Consider the following 27,367-nt stretch of genomic DNA (forward strand, 5'->3'; position numbering starts at 1 on the left):
GAGGCGCCGCGCCCATTGGTGGAGACGGTTGCGCGTTGGAGGCCCGAGCGGCCCAGCCCGCGGCCCGCTCCGTGTCAGTCAGTCATGGAGCGGCCGCCCAGAGCCGCGGCGGGGGCGGCGGGGCGCGGGGCGCGGGGGCCCGGCTGAGCCGGCCGTGGGAGCGAGACCCTGCCGCAGAGACGACGGAGGCGGAAGCAACCCGATCCCGGAGGCGGCGGCGGCGGGAGGAGCCGGAGCCGCCTGGGATGTTCAGTGAGTGCGGGGCGCGCGGGAGGGGCGGGCTGGGGAGGGGGTCGCGGGCTGCGCGCGCGCGGCGGCGGGGGCCGGGCGGGAGGGAGCGCGGGCGGCGCGCGGAGAGGCCTAGGCGGGGCGCGCGCCCGCAGCTCCCGCCGGCGGGGCGGTGGGGGCGGGGCGGGCGGGGCCGGCCGTGCGCGGGCGCGGCAGCCGCGCCTCCGCCCTCGGCCTGCGAGTCCCAGGCGGCCGCGGGCGGCGTGGCCTGCACTCGGAGGCTACACCTGGAGGGGCTCTGCGTCCTTGCTCGGGTGGGTCTGGCCGGGGCGGCTCCGGGGCACGCGCCGGGAAGGGGTCCTTAGCGGTGGGCAGCCGGGCAGGGGCACCGGTCCAGATCTCGTTTTCACGTACGGCGAAAGGAAATGTCTTTTGGCCGAACTCGCGATTAAACTTCGCACATGGTGATGGTGGGCGGATGGATGAGAAATCGACCTCTGCTTGTGACAGGGGAGATCTTGAGTGAGAGTAGCAGTTGCTGGAGGACGCCGACCTGCAAGGTTGCCTGCCTTTGCGGGCTTTAAGTCGTGACAGCCGCGGAAGAGTCGGGCGCCCCGGCGGTACTCGCGACCCTCCGAGGCTTCTGAACAGGTATTACTCGGCCAGGCGTCGGTCCGAAGCGAGTTGACGGTGAGAAGAGGGGTGTCATCTTAGACTTAGCGGAAGTGGAGTACGGGAAAGCTTTATGCGGGTCTCCCATCAGTTGCGAAAGTGTTCTTATAATGCGGACCTCGCAGCAGGTCTGACTCGAGGATCAGAAGGTAGGTCTGCCAATCCCAGGCGGCGCTCGCCTGAAATCGACTAAACTCTGACCTTGCACATTGAAACCTTGCAATTGTAACTCCCGCTAACGATGTGTTGGGAGGAATCGTAAAGGCGGAGTTTGTCTTCTGTTAGGTGATCCAAGTGTGCCCCGTACCTGAGTTGTGGGGTGGGGGCGCACGCCGCCGAGTTCCCCCGCCCAGGTGACAGTCCTGCTTGAAAAGGGGAGGGGGAAGGGGAGTTTGTGCCCCAGCTTAGTGTAGTGGATGGGCGCTTGGGAACTCCAGAGCCGAGGTTGAAACTTGTAACTATTTGTAACCTCCGTAAGCCCTAGTTTCTTTCCTTTTCTGTAAAAGGGAATTGATAACTGATAACCTGGGTGGCGCTTTTAAAGTGTAGCAAAGAAAGAAATAGGAATAATGTGTGTGTAGATGCCTGACATACAGGGAGCAATCTGCAAATATTAAGTATTAGCTATTATAATTTCGTTTTAGTCAAAATGCTTTCAGGTTTCCTTGCAGGCCTAAATTTTTTGTGTAACATGTGATGCAAACTAACTTTGATTTTCTTTATGAATTACAAATTCTTCCTGCTTTGAAGGGCAGTGTTAAACTAGAAAACCAACAGATGAGCTCGCCTTGGGCATTCTTCTTTGTGATCAACAGTAAATCAGACCTGTGTGTTGGAATAGTTTTGTTGCGCCTGCCTCTAAATGTGAGGGTTACATGTGCTTCTTTCACTCGGAAACTAGGTAAAGGTCTTACTTCTCAGTAACTGTTTTTATACCGGGGGAGGGAGGGGGTTGGTTTTTATTCTTGCAAACCGGTGGAGAACATCTTTGGAGAAAAGGAAGGGGTTTTGTTGTTGATGATTCACTGGCCCTGGGAGCAAGCCCTGGGGACTCTGTGTGAAACCAGCATCACGCAGTGGGCAGTGCTAGAAGTCAAGTTTCCAGCCTCTCTCCGTGTGTCAGCCAGCCTCTCAGGTAGTGCCTGTCCTCGTCACTCTCTTCACAAGCACCCAGTAAGCCTTCACTATCCTGCCCCCCCCCCCCCCCCACCGAAAGCCCCTGATCTAATGTAGAGCCCTTTGAACAGCAGAACACGAAGAGGTGAGTAAGAGCTCAGATCCTGCGGCCTGGTGGCCTGAGTTCCCATTTGGGCACTGTGGAACCTTGGACACATTGTCCGACTTCTCTGGGACTCGCCTTTCCCATCTGAAGAATGGTACCTACCTAGCCCACAGGGATGTTGTGAGGTGTAAAGGAGAAGCACTTAAAATCGTTTCTTACCAGTGGCATACGCCCGAGAAGTGCTAGGCATTGGTAGTGGTGATGTAGGGGACAGAATAATAGTGTGATGAGTGCCATGATAGAGGTTTGTCCCTGAGTTTGGTGGGTGGAGGGAACCGTACTCAAAGAAGCTTTTGGAATGGCTGAGCTGAGCTGAGCTGTGAAGCATGAGTAGCATTTAGCTGAACCAGGTTGGGGCCAGTGTGGGGCTGCCCTCAGTGAATGGAGGAGCCTGACCAAAGTCCCTGACGTGACAAGGCCGGGTGGTACCCACCAGCGAGGCTAACAAAGGTGGGTCAGAGTAACCTTGAACAATGGAGGTTGACTTGTTTGTTTGAATTCTCCACAGTGGTGGAAGCAGTAGAAAGTTTTTAAGACGAGCACAGAGGACACTAGATTAGCTACCTGGAAAAGCAGTGCCTGCAGTTGTGTGACGTTGGGTTGAAAGTAGAGAAGGCCCATCCACCTGTCCTGGCAGCTCTGTGTCTGCCTGTGACCCCAAAGGAAGAGGACTGCTTAGCAGGGACAGACATTTTAATCCACTTGGAAGCTTAGAGAGCACTCACAGGAGGAAGGCATGAGAAACCCTGGGTCGTTCCAGGCAGCCTTCCCTCTTAAAAACCATCTTCACGCGTCTGCTGTATGTGCCCCAGCGTGAGACAGTTATCCCCCGTGCCACAGAATGTCCCGGTCTCTCCGGTTACAGGGCGCTCTCTCGGTTATCCTATTTCCAATAACAAGGTGCTGGTTGGAAAACACATATTGTGCTGAAGCACCCTCAGCTGACGCCAGGGTGGGATACTTAAGCAGTCCATTGATACGGTTAGTGATGAATGAGAAAAGGTATGCCCGCCTGGGTGGGTACTGATGGTTTGGGGTGAGATTTCCACTGAGCATCTCCGTGGATCCAACAAATGCTCGGTCATAGCTGATGGAGTAGATGCAGAGGTGATGTGCTCTGGAAAATGGAATTTGATGATTCAGAGTGGCTCAGGTGGCCTCAGAGACACTGGCGTTGAAGGTATCATTCAAAATTGTTTCATGAACTAATACACGAATTGCTTTATATAATATACATTTTAAATACATATATGTAAATTAATAAAGATTCTAAGCAGACATTTGGCTGTTTTATCTACAATCCTAAAGTTGTTTTTAAGTTGAACAAAATTGTTTTAAATCTCCTCATTGTAAAAGTAAAATTGTCTTAGGTTTGAGCTTACCTTTTCATTGGGCACGTTACAGAAATTAGCGGCTGCTGCCTGCTGAAGCAAATTTTTTTTTCCCGTCTCATTTTTTTTAACTTCAAGGAAGTGTAAAGAATGTGTACTGGAAAGATTCCGAAAACACTACAGAGAACTTCCATTCATAGTTCTTTGTTCAGCAGCCTGATAAGTATCCTTCTGGAAAGATATATTGGAAAGTATCTGATTCTTAGTAACCGTTACTACAGTGTTTGTTAACAATAAAAGGTAGCTCTTTTGGTTTTCTTTCTACCAACAAAGTATTGGCATTTAGAGACTTGGTAATTTAATAATCAGAAGCATCTTTGCAAAACTTGGTGAGCTGACATTTGCAAGCTAAGGTGCTGAGGCATTGTTTCACAAAGTAATACCATGCTCCAAAACTCTGTTGTTAATTATAGTAACCATTGGCTACATGCAGTTACTTCAATTTAATTTAATTTAAATTAAAAATTCAGTTCCTTGGTTGCAATAGAACTGTGTGGCTGTTGGCTACATCCTGAACAGTGTGGACCTTAAACAGTTTTATCGTCACAGAAAGGCACATTGGACAGTACTTTATGAAAAACTGAGCATAATTTCTCTCCCTGTCTTTCTCTCCCTCCCCCCGCCCCCGTCCCCACTCTCCCCCCAAATACACACATACTTTAATGTCATTTAAGCATCTCTGAATCTTTACTTGCTGCATTTGAATTCAGGTTCAGGGAGAACGATAAACATAGAAAGACACATTCTCCCTTACTCTCTGAAAGTAAAACATCCTGTTTTTTTCTGTCTACAGTGTTGTTTGCAAACAGAGCAGACATGAAAGTTTTCTTTAGGAAGTCGAAACTCAGTAAATAGAGACGTTTGTTTTGTAGATAGATTGTCCTGTACTCTTTCGTGTTAATGAGGTTTTGTATAGAAATAATTTTCTGTGCCGTGAAACAGTGTTGAAGCAAGAATCAAATACGCGTGGCTTTTTGGTTCATAAGAACCTAGAGAAATTATGAATTTAAAGTAAATTGTCAGCTCCAAACAGAGGCTAGACAACACTGACTTTATTTCCGAGGTGCATTTCACCGATAAGAAAAGCCCTGTGCCCCAGAACGTCCCATCTGTCTGGGGAACCACGGAACGGGGACGGCAGGAGTGGCCGGCCTGCACTGTGGGCGGAGGGCAGATTTTAAACTCGGGACTAACGCGGTCAGGTCTGCCTTTTACTCGGCGCCATTCTAAAGGGGGGTTGAGGTGGGGCTAGAGGTGGGGAGGTAGTGGCGTGTAGCCCAGTTGAGAAGTGATTCGGGCTGTCAGACACAGCGGTGGCTCCAGTGGAGAATCGTGTGTGGCAGAGAAGGAGGCGGTGGCCTCTGAGAAGGGACAGGGAGAGAGAGAAGAGAGTCTTAAGGTGATGACGTTTTTGCTTTAGTGGTAGATGATGGCAGCACAGGACAACTACGGGAGGGAGGGATTTTAAAGCGGCGTAAACGTGCACCTTGAACTTCAGATGTTTGCCACGTCCAGGTAGACGTGTCTTTTAGATTTGAGCGCAGGCACGTGATCTGACCGGAGGTTGCGCACGTCCTGGGTGAGGAGTGCAGTGAAGGAGGGAATGTGAAGAATGAGAATCAGACCAAGGGCGGAAGAGGGAGCGACTGGAGGAGTTTCGGGGAAGGAGGCCTGTGGAACAGCGCGGAAAGGCGATTGTTAGAAGATTCGGCAGGAGTCGAGGAATCTCAATTCTGGTAAATGGCCCCTGAGTTCCAAAAGAGCCTTGGCCGGCTGGGTGAGGAGACTGGTGTGGGTGGGGAGCCGGCTGGGGTGGGGAGCCGTAGGGGAAGAAAGTAGTTGGTGAGAAGTCTTTGCCTCTGGGTGTCACAGAGGTGGCAGCTGCTGTTGGGGGAAATCAGCTTCTGGTGGCATCTGTCTGCCTGGGTGTACTTCTGCTTCCCCTACGCTCCCCCGTCCCCCAAAAACCCCTCAGGCTCTGCATTGTACCCTGAGCCCCCAACCCAGAGCCTTATCCACGTGCCATTTATGTCTTAGGACAGATGTATTCATGGCATTCTGTGTCTGAGCGGAGACTGGCTATAAAAAGCCATCATAATTTTAAAATTATATGAGGTATGACCGAAACTGAGAACAGTATGGCTCGTTTAATTTTCTTCTGTGATTTATATTTTCACAAAGCTAATTGAATACACTTTATCATGAAGATTAATGCAAAAGCTTAGATTTTTTCGGTCCTGCTTACAATGACCTTTTGATAGCTGTTTCAGCCATTTAGACGGCTACAGGTAAAAAGGAGACAGCCGGCATTTGAGTGTCTCATAGGCACTTTACATGACATCTCATTTAACAAAAAACACAAAATAATTTTAATTTGTTTTTAAGCATAAATTTACAGCTGAAAAAATACCTTTACTTTTAAAAAGCAAGCTAAAACAAGACAAGAATGACAAAACAACCTAGCTTCTTGCCGGTACGCTCAGATGGGGGCTGGTTCAAGGAAGGCGGTGGTGAGTTTGCGGGGTGCACTTTGAACTCCTGTGTACTCAGAGCTGCCACCTGGTATGCGGGGTGCTGTCCATGCAGAACCCGATGGGCATTGGGTAGTACTTAGCCTTGGAGGTGGTGGGCTGGAGGTGTCTGGCGAAGCACCCCCCCCCACCCCCGCACCTACCACGTCTTATACACTTGAACCTGGGGCGGGGTGCAGCTCTGATGCAGTGAAAAGGGAAGAAAGTTACTCAGCTGTGGGCCCATGTCATCATCAGTCACCCTTCCAAGTGCCTGGTTTCGTCTGTCTTTGCATCCCCGTGTTTTTATACTTAAATGCTAAGAGTGTGGCTGTGGTTTTCCTGCATGGTTGTTACCATGAAACAGGAAAATAACCATGTCCCGATTTTATATAACAACTTTGTGGCAAAGAATGCCACAGAAGCTATTAGTTAAACAGTAAGCAACTGTCGATACATGAGAGATTCATATTGTGTCAGAATCCTCACTGTCAGTTCCAGAAACGCTAATAATGGGACACAAGGAGAAAAGGTATGTGATCATCTGTGTTTGCTTTTAGAAGTTGATATTTTATGTCAATTGAAAATCATGGGAAATCCTGAAGTCTTTAAGAAAGATACAATTTATATCCAAACTCAAATTTAAAATATTTTTATAATTACAAAGCTAAGCAGGTAACTTGAAATTGCAGTGTTTGTCTTATGTCTGAGTCCCTCAAAGACAGGCCTATTTTAAGGAGCCTTTTTTTTTTTTTTTTAATGTGTCCACTTATGGATGTTAGCACTATGGGAGTCAGATGGGGGAGGGGAACTGGCTTCTCTGCAGAATTCTTTTTTTTTTTTTTTTCTGGAGAATTTTTACAAGAGTTTATTTGAGCCAAACTGACAACATACGCCAGGGGAACAAGATCTTAACTGCTATGAAGTACAACAGTTTCGCAGCAGCTTTTATACACTTGAAATTAAGGAGGGGACGTCAGGAAGATTGTGGGGAGGCTGGAGAAAGCCAGGCCAGAATGGGATTACAGGATAGTTAACCAGATTAAGTGTCCTCTGGAAGCCTAATACCCCCTTCAAGGGATGTATCACTTCTGGTATTTTGAAGGTGTGTTAACCTAGACCCACGAGAACGACAGACAGAACTGGTTTAAATAAACCCTTTCTCTGAAGAAGTCACAGGCCTGGGGGTGGGACAGCCCACCAAGACCTGCCCAGCTAGGAATTTGTGATCAGATCCCCCATGAGGTTACTTCCCATGGAACCCTTGTTCTCTCTGTCCAGTCCCCCCTTTTGGTCATGAATCGATCGAAGGGTCCATTGGTGAACACCCTTCTGGTCAGAGGGCGTGGCCTCACAGCAGTGGGAAGGCTCATCCTAGGAAGTCTCGGTACCCACGTCATCTTATTGTCCACTGGGGATGGGGCAATCAGGAGAGGCTCAGTTCTTCCAAAACGGAAAGGGCAGGTGGGTGGAATGCAGTCAGGTCTTACGGCTTTCATGAAGCGGGTGGGGGGGGGGGGGGGTGGTGCGGGATCTTTCTATCTTGGGAACTGTCATGACCTAAGTTTTGCCTCTGGCTCCCGTATCTGCATTTGGCTGGAAGAGCAAGCAGGGTCCTGCCGCCTGCTGCCACCCTCCAGGCAGAATTCCAGAGGCAAAGGTCTGGGGACAAAGGAGAGGGTCTGTCTTTAAAAGGTCAGGATTTTGGAATAACAGCTTTCCACCGGCATTAGTCACTTGGGCCTATGAATTAGGGCTCAACTTTTTAACTCTTCAGTTACAGCTTTAATCACTTAAGCCTGTCAATGAAGGCTAAACTCGTCAACACCTTGAGTTCTCCTGTCATTCCCCTTGATAGTTTTTTATCTTATTTCTGTAGGGTTGGTTTATAAACTAAAACAGCATAAGATACAAAAGCTACACAATTTTGGAAGAAGGGCAGGCTTCTGCCTTAGAGGTTGTCCCCTCTAGAACAACCAAAGGAGAAGAACCCTGCCGCCCCCTGCTAAGCCAGCCTGATCCTAGGCTGTGCCCAGAGTTCTGTCCCATTCAAAGTACCACCCCTCGGGAAATTCAGGCAGCTGCAGCACGACCACCCAGGCACCCTCGAAGAAGAAAAGCCTGAGAACCCTCCTTTAATTGCAAATCTCACCCATAATTCCATGGGCTCTGGAGGCATTCAGCTTCTCAGCCAACCCCATTCTAAGCTGTTCACCAGTGCCTTGGGCAACTCCTGTGGCCCCTCCCTGCTTCTCCCCAGTGGTTTGATCTCTCTGTGTCGGTATTGCATTTATATAAGCATGAAAAGAACATTATTGGTTATCCTATACATGTTCAGTGATCATAAATAGTGGGACTGTCTAGAAAAAACCCAAAGGACAAGTATAACTATTGTGATGGCTAATCACTAGCAGACAGGTGAAGACGAACAGAGTGGATTCTGAGTTCAGCGTCAGTCTGGGCGTGCTGGCCTTGGGGACGTCTTCGGCGGTAGCTGCCTGCCCCTGGCGCCGGCCAAGCATCTGTGACGTCCGTAGAGGAGGTAGATGCCCTTTTGCGGTTAGGAGAGGTGGAAGAGTGTCCTTTATCTGACGTCGTTCCCAGTGAACAGGATGTCCAGGTAGTGGCCAGACGACCTTTACAGCCTCGTCTCCTGGGAGCCTGGTTTGTAACGCAACGGTTGGGTACAGATCTCACCCCGCAGGAATTCACAATTTACATCTGCCCCGTCACGTCCAGTTTCAGATGACCTTCCCCTTTCAAACTGAGGACAGCCACTCTTAAAGCCTCGGAGAACTGGGCCGATCCCTAAAGGACATCATAGATTGATCCATTTACCTAAATCCTCCTTTGAAGCTTCAAGAGACCAGTTAAATCTGTTTCTCCAGTCATTCTGCTTGCTTTCAAAGCTGGCCTTTTCTAACTGTGAGTGCAAGAGATTAGTTTAGAAGTGTCAGAGGACCCTTACTGTGGCCATCTTAGGTGTAAACGGGAGGCTGGCCATGGTGGTGCTTGTGGGTCTCAGAGGCAGGAGTTCCCGCGTGGATTTTGAGATCTGGAGAGTGTGGACAAACTTCCGGGGAAAGCAGCCTGTCCCTGCCTGCGAGGTCTCCAGATGGGCCAGTGCCGGAGCTGTCCCTAGGGAAAGATTTCCCTCAGGCAACCCCGTACAGGTCCTTAGTCACCTAAGAATGCCTGAGCAAGCGCCAGCGAGAGCCCGGCCTTGCCCAGGGTCAGGCTCAGGCCCCAGCCCAGGGTCAGGCTCAGGCCCCAGCCCAGGCCCCTCTCCGAGAACCAGCCCCTCTGCAGAGCTCTCCTGGCTAACCGCTCATCTCACTTGAAATGTGTGACTCTGGAGTCAAAGCCAGTGTCCTCAGTTGGAGCCCGTCTCTGCATTGCAGCTGAGCACGGCTGTAAAAGGGAGTGAACCCCAGCTTCCCGCCCTGGGGTCTTCATCCGGCAGGTGGCTCGCCTCCCACCCCCAGGCCAGATCCCTGCTCTAAATGGCGTTGGATCCAGAGAGACTGCTGTTTGGGGCAACTAAACCCGACAAATTCATTAAAGCAGTATTTCAAATTAGTCTCTAGTGATCCCAAGTATGGCAGGTTTGTACTGTCATTCATTTTCACTCCTTTCTGCTGCTCTTCTATGACGTTCCTGTCTTTCTCCTACTCAAACGTGCATGCACATGGCCCCGCCCTGCGGACACGGTGTCATTGTAGGGTCTGTCCTCTGCGGTTTTTCTGTCTTCCCTCAGAGAGGTGAGCCCTCACTCCCATCTTACTGAGAGCACTGAGGGACGCACATTGATGCGAGCGTAACTCCCCACGGCAGCAAGAGATTGGCAGTAGGAAATCTGGATGTGGTTTAGTCTGGATACTTGGCCGCTTTGGAAGGGTTTGGAGACTAAGAGCTCCAGGAGTTAGATTAAAGCACCTTTACCTGTGAGGGTGGGAGGGAGCAACGCTGGTGGGTTGGCGAGCCCTGACTTAAGGCCAGACTGGGAAAGAGCAGTCCTGTCGCAGTCTCTGTGTGCATTTAACTCTTTTCTCTAAATGTAACATTGAATCAGAATCTTGGGGCTGAAATTATTCACACATACACATGAAATTCTTACGTGTAGCCAGGTTAGAGACCACAGAGGATCAGTCTCCAAACCGTCTTCACTGATGGGCAGATGAATGGGTACAGCAGGGATCCCCGTTTTCAAAGCATCAGAATCTTTCCATTAGCAATTAAATAATCTTTATTAAAAATAATATAAGTTGTCAGTACAGCAGAGGACCAACCAAGTGGTGCAAATGCGTGGTGACAAGATGGTTGAGTACTGGGGAACTTATTATTATGTTTCATTGTATCCTTAAACAGATATTTCTTTCTCTCACTGGTAGTCCAGAAATGAAATGCCTGGGTCATATAATCTTTCTGTACTCATAGTTTAAAACAGCATAGTCACCGTGCCCTAACATTTTATGTTTCTCTAACATTTTACGTTTGCTCTAGTGAACGACTTTCAGAGAATTGAAAAGTAGATCGGCAGGGTATATTTTAAAGGGGCCACCACAGATCAGGTCAGAAAGATTAGCTGTGATTTTGGAACAATCTGTTCACTGCAGTATCTGGGTAAAGCGTATGTTTGGCTCCTTACCATACATCCTACACTAAAGAAATTGCAGATGGGTAAAAATTAGATACAGATATTTCTCTGAACAGTTTAAGGAAAAAATAGATTTCTGGAAAGAGGGGGATTAAGTCTTCAAAAAGAACGAAGGAAATCACAAAGAAGGCCAGTGCTTATCATTGAAACTGACAACTTAGATACATCCAAATAAAATTATCAAAAGCAGACCTACCACCCCCCCAAAACTGGGAGCCCTTGACGCAGGAATGGTCCCTTGCTGGGGACAAGCACATGCGTGTGGATGATGTCGCACACATTCCGAAGTGGACACCACACTGTGCTCTGGAAGGGGAAGGTGTCTTCACGGGGTAGTCATGAACCGAGGCAGGTCATCTGGACCGCTGTGTTCTGTGTGAGGCCCTTGGCAACGTCAGGGGTTCCGGTCACCCTTGATGATCAATGGTAGTAGCCGAGGAAAGTGGCTGTTTTGCCAGGGGAACCCTCAAATGAGCGTGAATAATCAAAAGTAATTTGCCCCCATTGAGTGCCTCCTACCATTGGCCTTTTCTTGCTCACAAAAACTCATGAGACAGCCTGGCCGGCGGCTCCCCTGGTTGGAAGGTCCGCCCCATACACCAGAACACTGCAGTTTGATCCTCAGTCTGGACGCAAATGGGAGGCAACCCATCGATGTTTCTCTCTCACGTCCGTGTTTCTCTCTATTCCTCTCTCTCAAATTGATAAACGCATCCTCGAGTGAGGATTAAAAATAAAAAAAGATTCCTGAGAGACATTCTCTCTCACACACACACACACACACACCCTTGCTGTTCTGACACTCCTCTGCACTTGCAGTTACAAGCGAAGAGTGAAAGAGGTAAACGATATGAGGACAACGGAAACACGTGGCCCAGACTCTCGACTTGGCGCTGGCCAGCAGCCTTTTCCGGACACTGGGAGACGACATAGCATCCCCTCCCCATTATTAACTTTTCGCTTTCCCGACACCTTTTTATCCAGTTTCTGAGTTTCTCGGGCCTTTGACTTTGGACCGCCTCCTGCCTGCTCTTCCGGCCGGCTCACTGCTGACCAATGCCTGTCTCCCAGAGTGGGCGGGGGAGATTAAAAGCCCTGCGATTCAACCGGTCATGTTTGCTCTTTGATGGCAGCTCTGGTGGAAAGTTCGGTGGGGCCGATTGAAATTTTGGCATTAAGTGGGGCTGGGGGGTGATCTGCGGGGTTCATTCTTTATATTTCTGTTTGCCGTGGCTGACCTTGGCTGTGTCATCCCTGGGGAAACAGATACAAGGGAAGAGAGCAGCAGGTTGACAGTTGAGGAACTTAGTTTCGAGTCTTCACTGTGCACATGGCTGGTCTTTCTCCTTATTTTAGGTGAGCGTGACGTCCTGGTGGGCTGGGTGACCCCCGATCTCTTACAGCTCTGTGTTCTGCGGTCCCCGCCCCCAAGGTCATGAAACGAGTGCGCACCGAGCAGATTCAGATGGCAGTGTCCTGCTACCTCAAACGCCGGCAATACGTGGACTCGGACGGTCCCCTGAAGCAAGGACTGCGGCTGTCACAGACTGCTGAGGAGATGGCAGCCAACATGACAGGTAAGCTCGGGGGCCACCCAGGGCGGGCGGAGCCAGAGAGCTGCTGTCAAGCTCCGTGAGCCATTACCCTCTGCTGGAGATGGTGCCTGGGAGAGCGGACTGCCCAGCAGCCCGGGGCGGCAGGGCGTGCTGGCCTCCCAGACACCATCGGTCCTTCAGAGCCATGCTCACGTGCCGCTTCTCCAAGCCCCTGTCACCCTCAGAAGGCTGAATAATTGTATCTATACCTGATGTTAAAGTGCAACTTTTCCTCCCACAAACCCTTACCTTGCAAGACCGACCGGGCCAGGGTCTCTGTCCCCGTCCTGCATGGGGCCCTCCCTGGAGCCCGGCCCCGCCCTGGAGTCAGGTTTGCTTGGCGAGTGAGTTACTCGGGCATCAGTGGCCAGACATACGGCCACGTAGATATATGTTCCTGAGGGTGTTTTTTTTGGTAATTTGAGGGTTTGGTGCTTTGTTTCGAAACCGGGTTCCTTTTTAGAAAAATTTGCCTTGAATTCATCTGGAGCAGTGATTTCCAACCCTTTTTCATCTCATGGCACACATGAACTAATCACTAAAATTCTGCAGCACACCAAAAAATATATTTTTTGCCAATCTGACCAAATAAAATAGGTATAATTCTTACTCATTCACACCGGACGGCTGTTGTTGTGCAGGCTGTTGTCATTTCTGTATTTGACAGGCTAAGGGGAACGAGGTCAGTGCCCCAGACTGCACAGTCAGGTGTGGGGTGGTTTCAGAGTTCTTCCGGCACACTTGTTGAAAGTTGCTGATCTGGAGTAACAAATAACTGCTACTTAGCTATTTTGTGAGTTCAGCTTCTTATGTGGATATAATTTTTCCATATAGAATTTGTGCACTGGAGATTTGGGGCGGGTGCCCTGCAGTGCTTTTAGGGTGATTGTGAACTTCTTCAGTGGGAATGCGTGGAGCTGAGTTAGGGTGCTTTCTGCAGCTCAGCCCTACTTCCTCTCATCTGCTCGCGCCGGACCCTTCTATCTTTGTCCTGTGCTTCCTCCTGCTTTTCCAAGTACCTCTCGCCGCCTCCTAGTGCTTTCAGCCTGCGTGCTGGTAGCAACAGATACCACAGCTGCCCCCTGTTACCTCCAGGGTCAAGGTGCAGACCCTCCGTGCTCTGAGTGCGGGTTGCCCTGGCTGTAGAAGACCTGCGGGTGTCCCCTGAAGAGCGGTTCCTGGGCCCTCTGAGACCGCGGAAGCAGCTCAGTGGGGCACCTGCCTTCCCGCCCCTCGGCACCAAAGCCGCCCCATTCCTCCGTTTCGTCAGCTTCCATCGGGTCGCGCTTGCCACGGACAGGGCCGGGTGATAGGCTCGAGATGAATTCATCAGTGGCTCGTGGTTCCCAGTAGGGTAGCTGGTTTACGGGCCAGAGTAGTTCCTTCCGAACCTGCCTTCGGAGCCTTTAGTGTGCACAGAGAATCTCCGGCTGCCCTGTGCGCATTGGAGCGGGGACAGTGATTCCGTGTGGTTGCTGGTGGGAAGCAGGAGCCGGCACTGCTGGACACACGTCCAGAACGTCGCCCTTCGGGTTGTCTTAGTCCCACAGAATGGTTTATTGGGAGAGTCACTCTGCCGGGAAAACCACCAGGAGATGTGTCATAACATCTTGTCCTAGGTCTTTCTGTTAATCCAGTAATCTGAATAATTAAGTCTTCATTCAGCAGATAATTATTGAACATCTGCTGTAGGCCATACTGAAAAGTTCTAGACAGAGCGAAAATGTGATCCCAGCTCCCCAATAGCGTAACTCGGCAGTCGGAAATGAGGCGGATAAATCAGCCATTGTAGCAGGGTGTGGGGGAGCAAGTTCAGCGCAGGGCGACGCCTCGGGCTCTGTAGGAACAAGGAAGGCGGTGACCTGAATTAGCCTGACCGGCCAAGGAAGGCTTCCCAAAGCCTCACAGTTCCTAGCATACAGTCAGCGATCCATACATAGCCCAAGGAATCACTAGTTGCTGACCGGGGGGCAAGTTGGGGGAGGGTGTCCCAGGTGTCTGGCGTGAATGCCAGAGAGGTCACTGGCGGCTCTGCTGCTTGGGGAAGGCCCGGGCGAGAAGAAGCAAGGGAGCTAGAAGTGAGGGCAGCCTGAGTTAAGGAAATGGTCACAGCCATGGAGAGGGGAGATGTTCGGAGTAGAGGGCTTGGTGATTGATTGGCTCAGGTGGGGACAGCATGAGAGAGAGGGAGGAGACCCTTCTTTCATGTCAGCCTTCTGGTGCATCCCCCTGCTTCTGGCTGTCCCTGGGTTCTAGTGGAGAACACGGACTTCTGCGTGACCCCCTGCAGGTCACAGCTTCCTCAGCCCTGCTACGTAACTGCCACTCCTGCATCCATATTCCATCATCTGAAACGTAGTCATGTTTCATCCAGATTATTATTATTACAAATGGTTTCCATCTGTCCAAGTGCTCCCTTCCCCCTGCAGAAAGGGTAAGGAATTTTGTTTTTCTCTTTAGAAAGCATAAACTCACAGAATGGAGATTAAGTGCCTACTTACGTACTGAGACTCCAGCCCTCTTCCTCCCATTCCTCTACCCAGAACACCAGCAGCCAGGGACGTGCCCTCGGGAAGGCATTTAAAAGATTCTTCCCTGGTGAATGTGACCTGCCCGAGAGAAAAGACCTAAAGACTCTGACTTTGGGGAAGCGCTCATCCGGGTCATCCTGGGCGATGAGCGCATGCACAGAGCTCCATGAGCTCTGTGGTGCCATTCAGCTCCGTGCCGACAGCCGGGGAGGCTCAGGCCCTGGGAGAAACTGACCTACCGAGTGTGAGAAACAGAGATGGAAAGAAAAGTGAAAAGCAACTTGAATTAGGCAAACAGCAGAGAGAAGAATAGTCAAAAATACTGTCGTTGGTAGGCTTAACATGAGGAGGGAATACTATTTTAAAAAACAACATTCATGGAACAAAAAAGATTATAAATTTAAATACATAATAGTAAAACTGAAAAATCAGAAGAGTTGAAAGCTGAAGAAGCCTCCCAGAAAGCAAAGCAGAAAAACAAGTGGAATATGGGAGAGAAGGTGAGAGGGTCGGTTCAGGAAATCATACCTGGGAGTAGTAGCAGTGCTGGAAAGAGAAAACGGGGGAGAATCAGGGAAATGATTCAAGAAAAATTTTCAGAGCTGAAGGACATGATTTCCAGATGGAAAGGGCCCAGTAAACACCCAACACAATGGTTGAAAGTAGATCCACACCAAGGCACATTATTGTCAAATGTGGGAACATGGGGTCAGACGCTTCCAGATAAGTCTCTCATGAATGTATGGGCCTACCCTCTCTCGTTCAACTGATTTACTCCATGAATTTATGCCTTTTCCTTCCCCTGCTGTCATTGTATTGGGCATCGGGAGGGAGAGGAAATAGATGTGTAAAATCGTGTGGCACATTGGACCAGAAACCCACAGCACTGTGAAACTCCACTGAAATGTCAGTTGCTGTCAATGCGGACTCAGCGCCCTCGCGCGTCCAGCCTGCCGCGTGTCGGGTTAATCATTCTCTCCCCCATCCCCATCTGTGTGTCTTTTCCTCCTCAGTCCAAACAGAATCTGGCTGTATCAACATAGTGTCTGCAGCCCCCTGTCAGACGGAGCCCCAGCAGTACGAAGTGCAGTTTGGACGACTGCGGAATTTCCTCACCGGTGAGTCCGCAGCGCTAGGAACCTTATCTTGTTAAGAATGAGTAATGCAGATTTCCCGCAGAACCTGTTATATTCCAGGTGTTTCTTTGGGTACTAGAGATTCAAAGGTCGTTTAACTCAGTTCTTGCCTCAGACTTATGGTCTGTGGGAATTTTGGATAGAGTCCGGTCACAGGGTTGAAATTTGCAAGGGCTAGGGCTCTGGGCGTTTCATTCACTGCCCTGCCCATGGCCCTCACAGTGACTGGCTTGTGTTGAGTAAGTGACAGCTAAATCAGCCATGCAGAGAAGCATGTTTAAATGCAACATGTTTGAAATGTACACTGATGTCTCTAATAATACAGAACGTGTCGCAATGGCCTTTCCCCTTATCTCCACAAGTGCAAGACAATAGTCTTCGTGAACCAGCAAGACAAAACAATTAGAAGTTATCATTTGGATCAGCTTGTGGGTGGTGTCATGGCCACTGGAACACACGGTCAGTAGACAGGAGTTCTCATCAGGTCTTCCAATCACCAATCACCGTGTGACTTTTTTAAGTAATCACTTTTTATTTTAATGGCGTCACTCAGCCTCTCTGGGGCCTCTGCTTCTTCATATGGGACACGAAGAAGGCACTTGAAAGGGGAAACCAGCTGATTCCGTCCAGTCCTGGAATGACTGATTATAACTTTTATCTTGGGAAGGTGGTTGCAGCGAGAGAGACCGTGTCGATTCTAGTTACCAGTCAAAATCTGTTGTCGAGTACTTTCTTTACAGAAAACAACTGGAGGTGTAAGAAATACAAAACATTCTCCACCCTCAAAGGACCAAGAGTAATGAATGTGTATTGGTTAGTGGGAAATTATAGTTAAAATACTTTGAGTTGTTTTATTTTTATTTCCTTATTTGAGTAATCCTTATATTAGTAATTTTTAATGGTAAAGATGTATTTAAGGTGTTCAGTATGTAAACCAAAATAATATACCTATTTTACACCTGCTTAGAGTTGTCCTAACTTTACGTGACCCTCATTAATGAGAGTCCACTTTTCCTATGTTCTGTGGTTGGGGGAAATGGCCAAAATGTTACAGGAAATAAAGTGCAAAATAAAACCCTAGAGAGGGTTATCTTACTGATCTCACAGTTGTTAAGTGATGAACTTCATAAGTAAAGACTAGACTGTTACAAAAATGAAAAAATCATAGAGATTAAGGGTTTAATAAAGACAAGTCTATTATGTTTCACTGGAAAGAAGGAGATTCCACTCAGATCTTCATGTCATGTGAATGTTAAATATCTCAGAACAGTGGTCAGCTGCTTCCCATCTCCACTAAGGATAAAAAAAAAGAAAAATTGAATTTATAAGAAGGATTTCATTCAGAGGTAAGCAAGAACTTGAAAATAACTAGTTATTTTTAATCATTGACATTGGTTTTTAAAGCTTTAAGCAGTTTTTAAATTTTTAAATCAGTTTTTAGAGATCTAATTTTCTTGGTTTTTAAAAAATGATTATTACATCTCCATGATGGATTTCTCTCCCCATTCTGCTGGCGGGAAGCTGGCCGAGGAGGAGGAAAGCTGAATGTGGCCTGGCCCCATCAGCCTTTCTCTCCATTCATCCGGCCTGTGTGCATGTTTGCTCCGACTGCATGCCAGGCTAGATACTGCAGTAAAGTATATTGATCACTAATGTGATTTATCCTGACGCAAGGTGTTCTGTTCATATTTACCTCTTCTGGGCTCTTGGTGATTTTCTTAAGTATTTGCCAGAGCTCTTGCACCTAAAGGGGAGCCATCTACCCCTTGGATCTGATGGTGCGGTGTTTTTCCTGACACGTGACCCCTTCTTCGTCCTTGTCTCTGTGTCCCTTGCCCGGAACTTGACATTCCAGTATGTTACAGTGTGGGCTTTTTTCTCTGCAGTTTCATGTCTTGTTTAAAAACTGAGAAAGCTGTCTGTTCTAGTCTTGAATATTTGATTTTTTTTTAATCCATTGGTCACAGAGTATTTGGAAGGGGTGAATATATATGTGTTTTTCCTTACAAACTGCTTTGCCTGGAACATTCTTCTCTACCTTCAGGTCTCTGAAGAGCGGTCAGCCAAATCAAATGAGCAGGTATTTCCTGACACCGAGATAAGGCATAACATGTAGTCACTCGTCCAAGTGGGACGCTGACCCTAGCATAAGAAGTCTAAAAGTCAACGCTTTAAATCAGATTTAAGTTTGAACACAGAAGTGCTTCCTCAGACCAGTGTGAAATCACTTGCTGAATGTTGCCCATAGAGGAGTCGCATTCGAGGGAAAGGAGGAGCTGACGTAGACGCAGGAAGTCAGAGAAGGCCTCCCTGAGTAGGAGGGGAGGTTTGAGTTGGCGCTGGGAGGACGGGCTGGATTTCTGTAAACGGTGGAAGAGGAGGAGTGGGAGGACACGGGGCACCTGGTAAGACATGAGCACAAGGGCCAGATGGCAGAGGTGGCCTTCTCTGTGCAGGGACAGTGAGGGATTCAGCTTTGCTGAGAAAGGACCGTTCGGACTGGAAATAAAGTCAGACACCCTGGAGTCAGAACCTCATCCTGCACGCTGGAGACGACTGTGGGTGTGGCTATTCGTCTGAACGCAGTTTGGGGTGTTGGGGGGGGGCTACTAAGAAGCCAGCCCGGACGCCACTGCAGTGCTTAAGCAGTGCAGTGAATAAGGAGCAGAACCCGACAGCGCTGTGGGAATGGAAAGCTGGCTCTTGATTTCATGTTTAAACTAACCGAGGTAGACTCTCCAGCAGTAAAGGAGGAAGGAGAGCGGAGCCTGCTTCAGGCTCCGCTGCTGGGGGCGGAAGTACATTGAACAAAAGAAGTAAGACCCTGGCTCCTAGGAGGTGGGCGCACACTCAGTGCTCATTCCTGAGAGTGCAAAGGAGCCCAGAAGTGGAGAGGTGGAGTCAGGGAAGGTAAATGGTCAAGCCAGGTGCTGTAGTAGGTTGTTAGACCAAAGGACAAGGCCACCGTGATCAGTGAGGTGCGACCCTGCAGGGAAGCAAAGGAGAATGAGGCCGGACGAGCTCCGTTTTTGTTTGACTTGGTGTCCTTTTCACCAGGAATCTCTGCAAACTCTGAGAAACTCCATTTTTCTCGTGTTTACCACCAGCAGAGTAGAGCGCCACGTAGACTGACATTCGTTACGTATTTCAGTGTCTAGGTGGATGGATGGAAGAAAAGGCAAACTTTTCAGAGGATTGTTACTTCGTAATTAGAAAAAACACATCCTTGAAGCCAGAGTCCAAATGAGAGTTAAGACTCAATGTGAGTTTTACTTTGCTCCACATATAGAATAAGTTGGTTAAAACTTATTTTATACCTAATATGCTGTTCTCTTCACACAAGAGAGAAAACTTAAGCAGTTTTGAAACTACAAGCTGAAACAGCAGTGAATTTCAGTAAGTTTTAAAGCAGTGCACCCCTGTCTCTTGATGGCTAGGTGTTTTTCCTAAACTTCAGTGTTAGAAACACTCAAGAAGTAGAGATGGGAGGAGCCAGACGTTCCAGTCCAAGTGCCTTTATTGGCTGGTTGAGTCACTGCAGCCCCAAGGGAGGCAAGAATGGGCTTTTTCCAGGAAAAGTGCCTTTGAGGGAATAAGGGAGGGGTTAGTCTGTTGTTCTTCTTCTGGACTGTTGCCTCAGGGTTTCAGGATGTGAGTCAGGACCTTGGGTGGTACAGGGCGGTTCCCAGGTGCAGAGGGTCCGTCTGACCACTGGCTGTTGTGGCTGGCGCCAGACCGTGCAAGATGGGAGAGTTTTGATGAAGTCAAGAGCTATCAGAGTCAGGACAACTGCATTCCGGCAGGTCGGAAAAGCTGGCTTAACCCTTTCAATCACCAAATTAAATGCCTTTCATTTGGAAAATAAGTCTAAAATCAGATTTTAAAGAGTTGAAAAAAAAAAAGAGTTGAAAACAATGTTTCAACCCAATAGAATGTATAGGAAGTCTAATTGGTAAGCATGGAGTCCTTATTTTTTAATTAGTATTTGGAAAAGAAAGTTTTCCAAGGCCTTCAAAAAACTGCAGTGTTTAAAGAAATATCAAAAGGTGTATTAGACAGTGTTCTCCAGAGAAATAAAAAGATCTATTTTAGGAAATTGACTCAGGGGATTGTTCAGTCTAGCAGTTCCAGATCAGCAGGCCGGAGACCTGTGAGGAGTTGCAGTTCAAATCCAAGGGCAAGGGAACAGTGGGGGTGGCCAGATGCCCTCTTCCAAGGAGGTCAGCCTTTGTTCTATGGAGGCCTCCAACTGGTTGGAGAAGCCCCATTCACAGTACACTGGAGGGTAATCTGCTGTACTCAAAGACTGCTCATTTAAATGTTAATCTCATCTAAAAAACTCTTTCACAGAAACATTTAGAGTAATGTTTGACCAAGGATCTGGGCATGCTGGCCCAGCCGCGCTGACACAGAAAACTGACCATCACGAGGCCACTGCCCCCCCCACCCCGACCCCATCAGCTTGGCACCCATGTCCATCTCTTAAAGTAAAGACAACGAGCAAGGCAGTGATGTCGCCTAATGTAATGCGGCTCTCCTGAGCGCACTAGCCCCTTCCCCGGAAGAGGCAGCAAAGTCCTTGGGTGGTGCTCACTCTTCTGATACTCCCTTAAATACTGCATTCGAAGTTAACAATACTGAAATACTACAATACGAAGGCAATATAACTTACGTTACATGATAAGGTGGGGAGAAAGTAAAGATATTTGGATATACACAAAAACACATAATAAAATAAGGAGGCACACCCATGACAATTACAGTCCTCAGCTCTGTAACTGGTCACATGGTCTAGCTGGTATTTATAACTACCTTCTACTCTCCATTCTGTATTCCTTTTGCCCTCAGTAAGCACCTGAGCTGGCCCTGGTTCTTTATCTGGTTGGGAAGGGTCTGGGCCATTACTAGTCCTGCCTGGATTAGATTGCTGTAGTGTCCATTGACCTGACTCACAGGGCATTAACGCTGAGAAAGCCCCTGGGTATCTCCTGTGTCCCAGACTCACCCCTCCTTGCCTCTGCTGTGGAATGGCCATCCAGCTCCTCCTTAGTGGTCAGGGGCGGTCACCCGGCCAGCACAGCAACCCCTCCTTTGTCTGTTCACTCAGATGCATCAGGAGCCCAAAGTGGCCAGGTGACAGTCTTAACTTGCAGTTCAGTTGAATCATTGTTGAAGCTCACCTTCTCAATATGTATTTAAGTGGGGACACTTTTATTCTGGAATGCATATATTTTACAATTCACCTGTGATAAAATAGGGTATTAGGCAGAGATAGCAGGCTGGTATCATTTATCAAATTAGGGAGCAAGATTCCTGAATGCAGTGTTCCTAAATCTTCAGCAAAGCATGGATTTCTTGTCATGAAAAAAATACTAGTGGAAGTGCTAAGTGTTGGCAAAGCCCCTTTTATTAATTTATTTAAATAGGTACAAACATTACTCTAGCTATATAACCTTTAAGTTTACTACATTTCTGTGTGAAATCCAAACTCTTACAACTAAAGTATAAACAAAACCACAACCGCAGTAAAGTTCAAGTTAACAGTGAGGGAGTGTGATGGATGGATTTTACCAGAACTCACTTGCTGCCCCTTGTGGGCCTAGGGATGGTACTGCTGGCCATGCCCTGCGGTGGCCCTGCTCTCTGCCACTTGTTTAGGTGTCACATACACCTCTGTGCTTCTCTCAGTGGCCCATGACAATGAAAGCTGTACACTTTTTGGAACGTGCTTTGTCACGTAGTTTCATGGGCCAGATAGTTCAGGCTTACTGATGGGAAAATGTCGGATTTGTAACTGATCACTGCAAAAGAGAAGTTTTACTTTTAACCACCAAAATCAAAAGGAGGACACTTACAGATATGGGGCAGTTGTGAATGAACATTGTCATCTTAGTGTTAGGATGTGCCAGCCCGGGTAGCTACACGTGTTCATGAACCCACTGAAATACGTGCTTTAATATCTGACATTCCAGTTGGTGATGGAGGCCAAAAGTAATTGCAAAACAAAATAGAGCACTAAAATCTTATGTCAATACTTACTTGCTAAATGGCCATCCAGATAATTCTGAATATATTTGTGGTTCATTGTTTTTTAAATTACCCAGTGAAAAAGTTTCTGTGAAGAACCCATAGTCTCCCAGAATATATCCGCAGGCCTTCGGAGGTCTGAGGTGAGACACGCTGATGGGGCGGGCACCAACCCTTGAAGATCCGGGGGAGGCTACTGAACTGTTGTGAGAACTTAGGCAAGTCAGTTAGCCTCTCTGGGCATCGCATTCCCGATTCGTGGCCAATGTCACCACCAAGTTTGCTGGACTTCAGAGCCCATGCTGTTCCCCCTTCAGTCCAAAGGCTTGGACTTTTGAGTCTCCAGAACTCTCTGTTGGGCTTTCATTTCGGTCATTAGCCTCAGAAAGGAGGATCCTGACCAGAAAGCGTTGCATAGTGGTGGGCTTCCCTGGGGGGATCACGTTATTCTCTGAGACTACACTGATGATAAACCCCTCGCTTTTTTTTCATTATAGATTCTGATTGCCAGCACAGCCACGAAGTGATGCCTCTCCTCTATCCTCTCTTTGTCTACCTCCATCTCAACCTGGTCCAGAACAGCCCGAAGAGCACAGTGGAAAGCTTTTACAGTCGCTTCCATGGGATGTTTCTGCAGAACGCTAGCCAGAAGGATGTCATCGAGCAGCTCCAGACCACTCAGACCATCCAGGACATCCTGTCCAACTTCAAGCTTCGAGCATTCCTAGATAATAAGTACGTGGTCCGTCTCCAGGAAGACAGCTACAACTACCTTATCCGCTACCTCCAAAGTGACAACAACTCCGCCCTGTGCAGAGTCCTCACCTTGCACATCCATCTGGACGTGCAGCCTGCCAAGAGAACAGATTACCAACTCTACGCAGCTCCGCTGGGCAGCTCCTCACGAAGTGAGGGCAACGGCTTAGAGCCCACCGACATGCCCGCCCCGATTCTGCAGAATGAGGCTGCCCTGGAGGTCCTGCAGGAGAGCATCAAGCGCGTCAAGGACGGCCCTCCCTCCCTCACCACCATCTGTTTCTATGCCTTCTATCACACGGAGCAGCTGCTGAACACCGCAGAGATCTCCCCAGACAGCAAGCTGCTGGCTGCGGGGTTTGACAACTCCTGTATAAAACTGTGGAGTTTACGATCCAAGAAGTTGAAATCAGAACCCCATCAAGTAGACGTGTCCCGCATCCACCTGGCTTGTGACGTTCTGGAAGAGGAGGTATGAATATCGTTTTTTCTTCCCTACCTCTGCCTTGCTGATTTGCTTAGAATATCCTTTCCAAACTTGACTGGTCTGATGGAGAATGGGCGTCTTTATTTCCCTCATCCTCCAGCTAAAGCCAAACTAATGCCCTGTAACCTACAGCCATTGAATCCCTGCCCATGCCTAGCCTCGGAAAAGAGGAAAACTCTTTTTAGCAATGTAACTGAACGTAACTAATGAATGGTCAGTACTAATAACTCTCTGAAATGTGGATAACATGGCTAAGCCTAATTGAAGGCCTTTAGCCAATATTGAGATTTACAGTGAGGGCGTGGGCGCGTGGCATTTGTGCAAATGTACACGGTCGCAAGTGAATGCATTTTAAATGGTGATAAATAGTGTGCCGTTTTCCAGTCTCGTCAACAGTGAGCAGGAACCCGGGCTCCTGTGCTCCCACCACCCTCCGGGGCCATCAGCCTTCCCCGGGCCGTGTGATGAGCCCTCGGCTTCACGAGCCCAGGCGGTTCCAAACCCCGCTCTGAAAGGGGCCCAGCAAGTATAGGTGACATTTCACCCATCCATCAGGGTAACGGTCCTGTCCACTCTGTGTGGGGCTGGTTGTTGAAAGCGGTGGCCGAGTGGCCTGAGTTTGGGGCCCCTGAGAATTGCTGCCTTAGGAACATGTGGGCGCAGGGAGATAGGAATGGAACCTCACGGAGTTCACTTTCCCCGAGAGTGGCCCACGCAAGCCGAGGGCTGGAATGTTCCTGTCACGTCACCGCTGGAGTTCCCGTAGCTGTGCCTCACTTGTTCTGGATGGGAAATTCTTTGCTCAGGGTTGAAAAATTAAGGATTTCTTGTTTTTAAAATTGTTGGAGTTAATTTGCAGTTGCTGGTAGGATACTAGGAATATTGCATGTGCAGATTAAACTCTCTTTTCCAATTCCTGTTTTCTTAGTCGCCTTCCAATTAGTAGTAATGTCCTTTGAAATTTTGTTTCCTACAACTGAGACAGTATAATTAGAGGAGTTTGTTATGAGGAATAAAGAGTCTAAATTCTAATGTACAAACTTTGGTTTCTAGGGTTTTATAGTAGTACTCTCTAAAATCTTTTTTTTTAATTGCACATGTATTGAATTATTGGGTTTCTCTTTTCCTTGGAGACAGTTCTAGCCTCTTGGGGGCTCTTCACATGCAACTGAGGACTACTGTCCTAATTTACTTACATTTCTCTGTAAATACAAAAGTTGTATTTCTACTGGCTTATTAGTTTGGATGATACTGAATTAGGGAATATTCTAGGCATTAAAAATTAATATAAAGAAAGATAGCAAAGGTAGATATAAAGACAGAAAGAGCATTAGACTAAAATAAAAAATTTTTAAGATTCTCCCCCAGTTCTGTGACTTGTTCTATGAAGGCTTCCCATATGGAAGAGCGTGTGTTTGATGACCTGGAAGTGAAGAACATAGTGAATTCCAGGAACCGGAAGAAATTAATTACGACTGGCGTTGGGAGGGGTAACACGGGAAGCACCATGGTGCCACTCTCTATTCGGGAGAGTATGGTGGCCCAACCTAGGGCAGTGACGGTGGACAGAAACACGGTGGATGGGTTAGAGGAGAGCTCAGCCCTGGGCTAATGGCGGGGCTGCGGCGAAGGAGGGGTCCATGGGCGACACCAGTGTCTCAGGATCGAACAGCTAAGCTCCTGGTGTGAGGTGCCACCCACCTCGAAGAGCACAAAGGACATCAGAGCAGCAGGTAGTTGCTTTAAGTATCTTTCTGGTGTATTCATCCTTATCCATACTGAAAGTAGTGAAGACTCTGGCCTCTGCTTTCCTTAAGAACAGATTTTTTTCTTAAACTTTAGAACTAAAGTTGAGCTCCCCCATTCTGTTTTTGAGGGGTTTCCTGTCTGTGATTTCTGCACCCCCACCCATTTTGTCATAGCAGTTTGGGGAGGTTTTCTTTTTTGTTTCTGTCGAGAAGCATTTTGTAGCAAAGCAAGGTATAAATTAGTTCTGATAGTTGGTTTTCATTGTTTCTTCCATGAGGATTTGGACGACTTTTCTCCTCAAAGAATTCACCATTAAAATCAGGGCTCTTAATGCAGAGTCCACAAACTCACGTACCTATGGAAGCCAAGCAGGTAAAAGCAGATGGTAAAGCCACCTGCACCAAGGAGATGGCAGGAAGGAAGAGCACCGTGCAAAGCAAATTAAAGAGCCAGTTTGCAATTGCTGCTCTAATCTTTGTGAAGCAATAACTGTTGCACAAATCAGCGGATACAACATTTTAACAGTAGGCATTTAAAACAGTGATCAGACCCAGGAATTCCATTTCTAGGTATATAACCAAGAAAATTGAAACCGTATGTCCACACAAAAACTTGTACACAAGCACTCTTAGAGGCGTTATTCGTAACAGCCAAAACATGGAAGCAGCCCAAATGCCCATCAGCCATTAACGGGAAAACAGATACTCCATACGATGGCATAGTATTCAGCCATGAGAAGGGGTGGAGGCACATGATACGTCACAATGCTGTCATGTGGATGAGCCTTGTAATCATTATGCTGGGAGAAGATGCAGTCCCAAAGGGCCACACGTTGCAGGGTTCCACTTGCAGGGAACATCCAGAGCAGGCACATCCGCAGACACAGGATGTAGGCCGGTTCTGGTCAGGGGCTGGGACTGTGCATTGGGAGGGGACCACTCCCGGGGACCGGGTGTCTGCTGCGGGTGATGACAGCCTTCTGTGCCCAGACGGTGGTGGGAGGCGCACAGCTCTGTGAACGTGCTAAAAACCACTGAACTGCACACTTTAAGAGAGTGAATTTAATAATGTGAATTCTAACTCAGCCTTTTAAAAGAATCAAACAATAACCAAAAGGTCTATGGAAGCACAAAAACTCTGTTACTTTTGCCAAATGAAACTGGGTTTACAGCACTGCCCTATAGCTTCTGTTACCTCCGCTTTGAAGATGGTCTAGGTTAACCTTTGAACACCTGTGACGTGACAGTGCCCCTCCCCCCGGGACCCGTAGCCCCTTCTGCAGACACTCAGAGAACCAGCGAGGCCTGCACTCCAGCCTTTACACGAAGTGCAGCTGGGAGCGAGATCCAGCGCTCACCGCCGCTGGTTGGGGGCCGAGTGTTTTTAGTGCGTGAGCAACGTGGCAGAACCACCGGGCTTTGCCCCTCCTCTTCAGTTACTTGTGCACAGCTTGCCCCCCCACTGCCAGCCCCCCGCCCCCTCGGCCTAACAGCAGGACACCTGTGTGCGGTGGTGCGCCATTCTTTCCCCGGCCTGGTGATCTTCGAGTCTGAACAGCAGAGAACTCCATGTTGTCAGCAATACTCCGCTCTGTACTTTGTATATAAAGCCATTGCTTAGAAGTGTGCTGGCCCGTGGGGTGATAGTGTGGGCCATACATGTAATTTAAAGTTTTCAGTAGCCACATTAAACCAGTAAAAAGAGATAGTCAAAATTAATTTTAATAATGTATTTTATTTAATCTAGCATGGCAAAAATATTGTCACTTAACATGTAAGCAGTATTCAGAATACCATGAAACCTGGTACTTTCTCCTTTTCTGCCTTAAGTCTTGAATCGGGTATGTTTCACACCTAGAGTCACGTCCATTCACACTGGCCACGGTCACCGTGCTGACCAAGACCAGGCTGCTGTGGTCTCTCACGCAGACGCAGCAGCTCGCTTGCTTCCGAGTCTTCGCCCACTCCCAGACCCAGGCACCTTGGTTTCCTTCCGGTCCACTGGCCTCTGACGGGAGGAGGACAGCCCACGGCTAAACCACAGGGCACCCCCCTCCCAGTACTCGCGATCTGGGACCGACCCGAGTGCCGCTGAGGCACCTGGAGCACCCTGGTCCGGGAGCAGGCACCCACCGCTAGTCTGAGGTTTCGGGGACTGCGTGGTGTCAAGCATGGTTACGGCACAGGGGCGTGTCAGATGACAAAGATCTGTTCACTTCTCTGTTTTTTTCTACTTTAGGCATGTTTTATAATGGGCATTTTACAGTTTATTATCACACGATACACTTCACATATTAAAAATTCCGATTCTGGATGCACGCCCACTCACTGTGAAGGGTTCAGTCAG

The 27,367-nt window shown here is 48.4% G+C and overlaps 1 protein-coding gene across 5 annotated transcripts in view; it reads left to right on the forward strand.

Moving 5' to 3' along the window:
- The first annotated feature begins 115 nt into the window (after positions 1-115).
- Positions 116-27,367, forward strand: part of TAF5L (TATA-box binding protein associated factor 5 like) — a 32,970-nt gene continuing 5,718 nt past the window's right edge. The window contains exons 1-4 of one of the 5 annotated variants that reach the window (XM_036016110.1): positions 116-252; positions 12,173-12,317; positions 15,880-15,984; positions 22,527-23,257. In XM_036016110.1, coding sequence (XP_035872003.1) covers positions 12,176-12,317; positions 15,880-15,984; positions 22,527-23,257 — 978 coding nt within the window. In that variant the 5' untranslated portion in view covers positions 116-252; positions 12,173-12,175. Of the gene's footprint in view, positions 253-442; positions 543-592; positions 789-860; positions 880-12,172; positions 12,318-15,876; positions 15,985-17,267; positions 17,349-22,526; positions 23,258-27,367 lie in introns of those variants that run through there. The other 4 variants (XM_028531164.2, XM_036016109.1, XM_036016111.1 and 1 more) reach the window with 4 other exon arrangements.

This window comes from Phyllostomus discolor, chromosome 15 (assembly GCF_004126475.2).
Source record: "Phyllostomus discolor isolate MPI-MPIP mPhyDis1 chromosome 15, mPhyDis1.pri.v3, whole genome shotgun sequence".
In the NCBI taxonomy this organism is placed as follows: Eukaryota; Metazoa; Chordata; class Mammalia; order Chiroptera; family Phyllostomidae; genus Phyllostomus; species Phyllostomus discolor.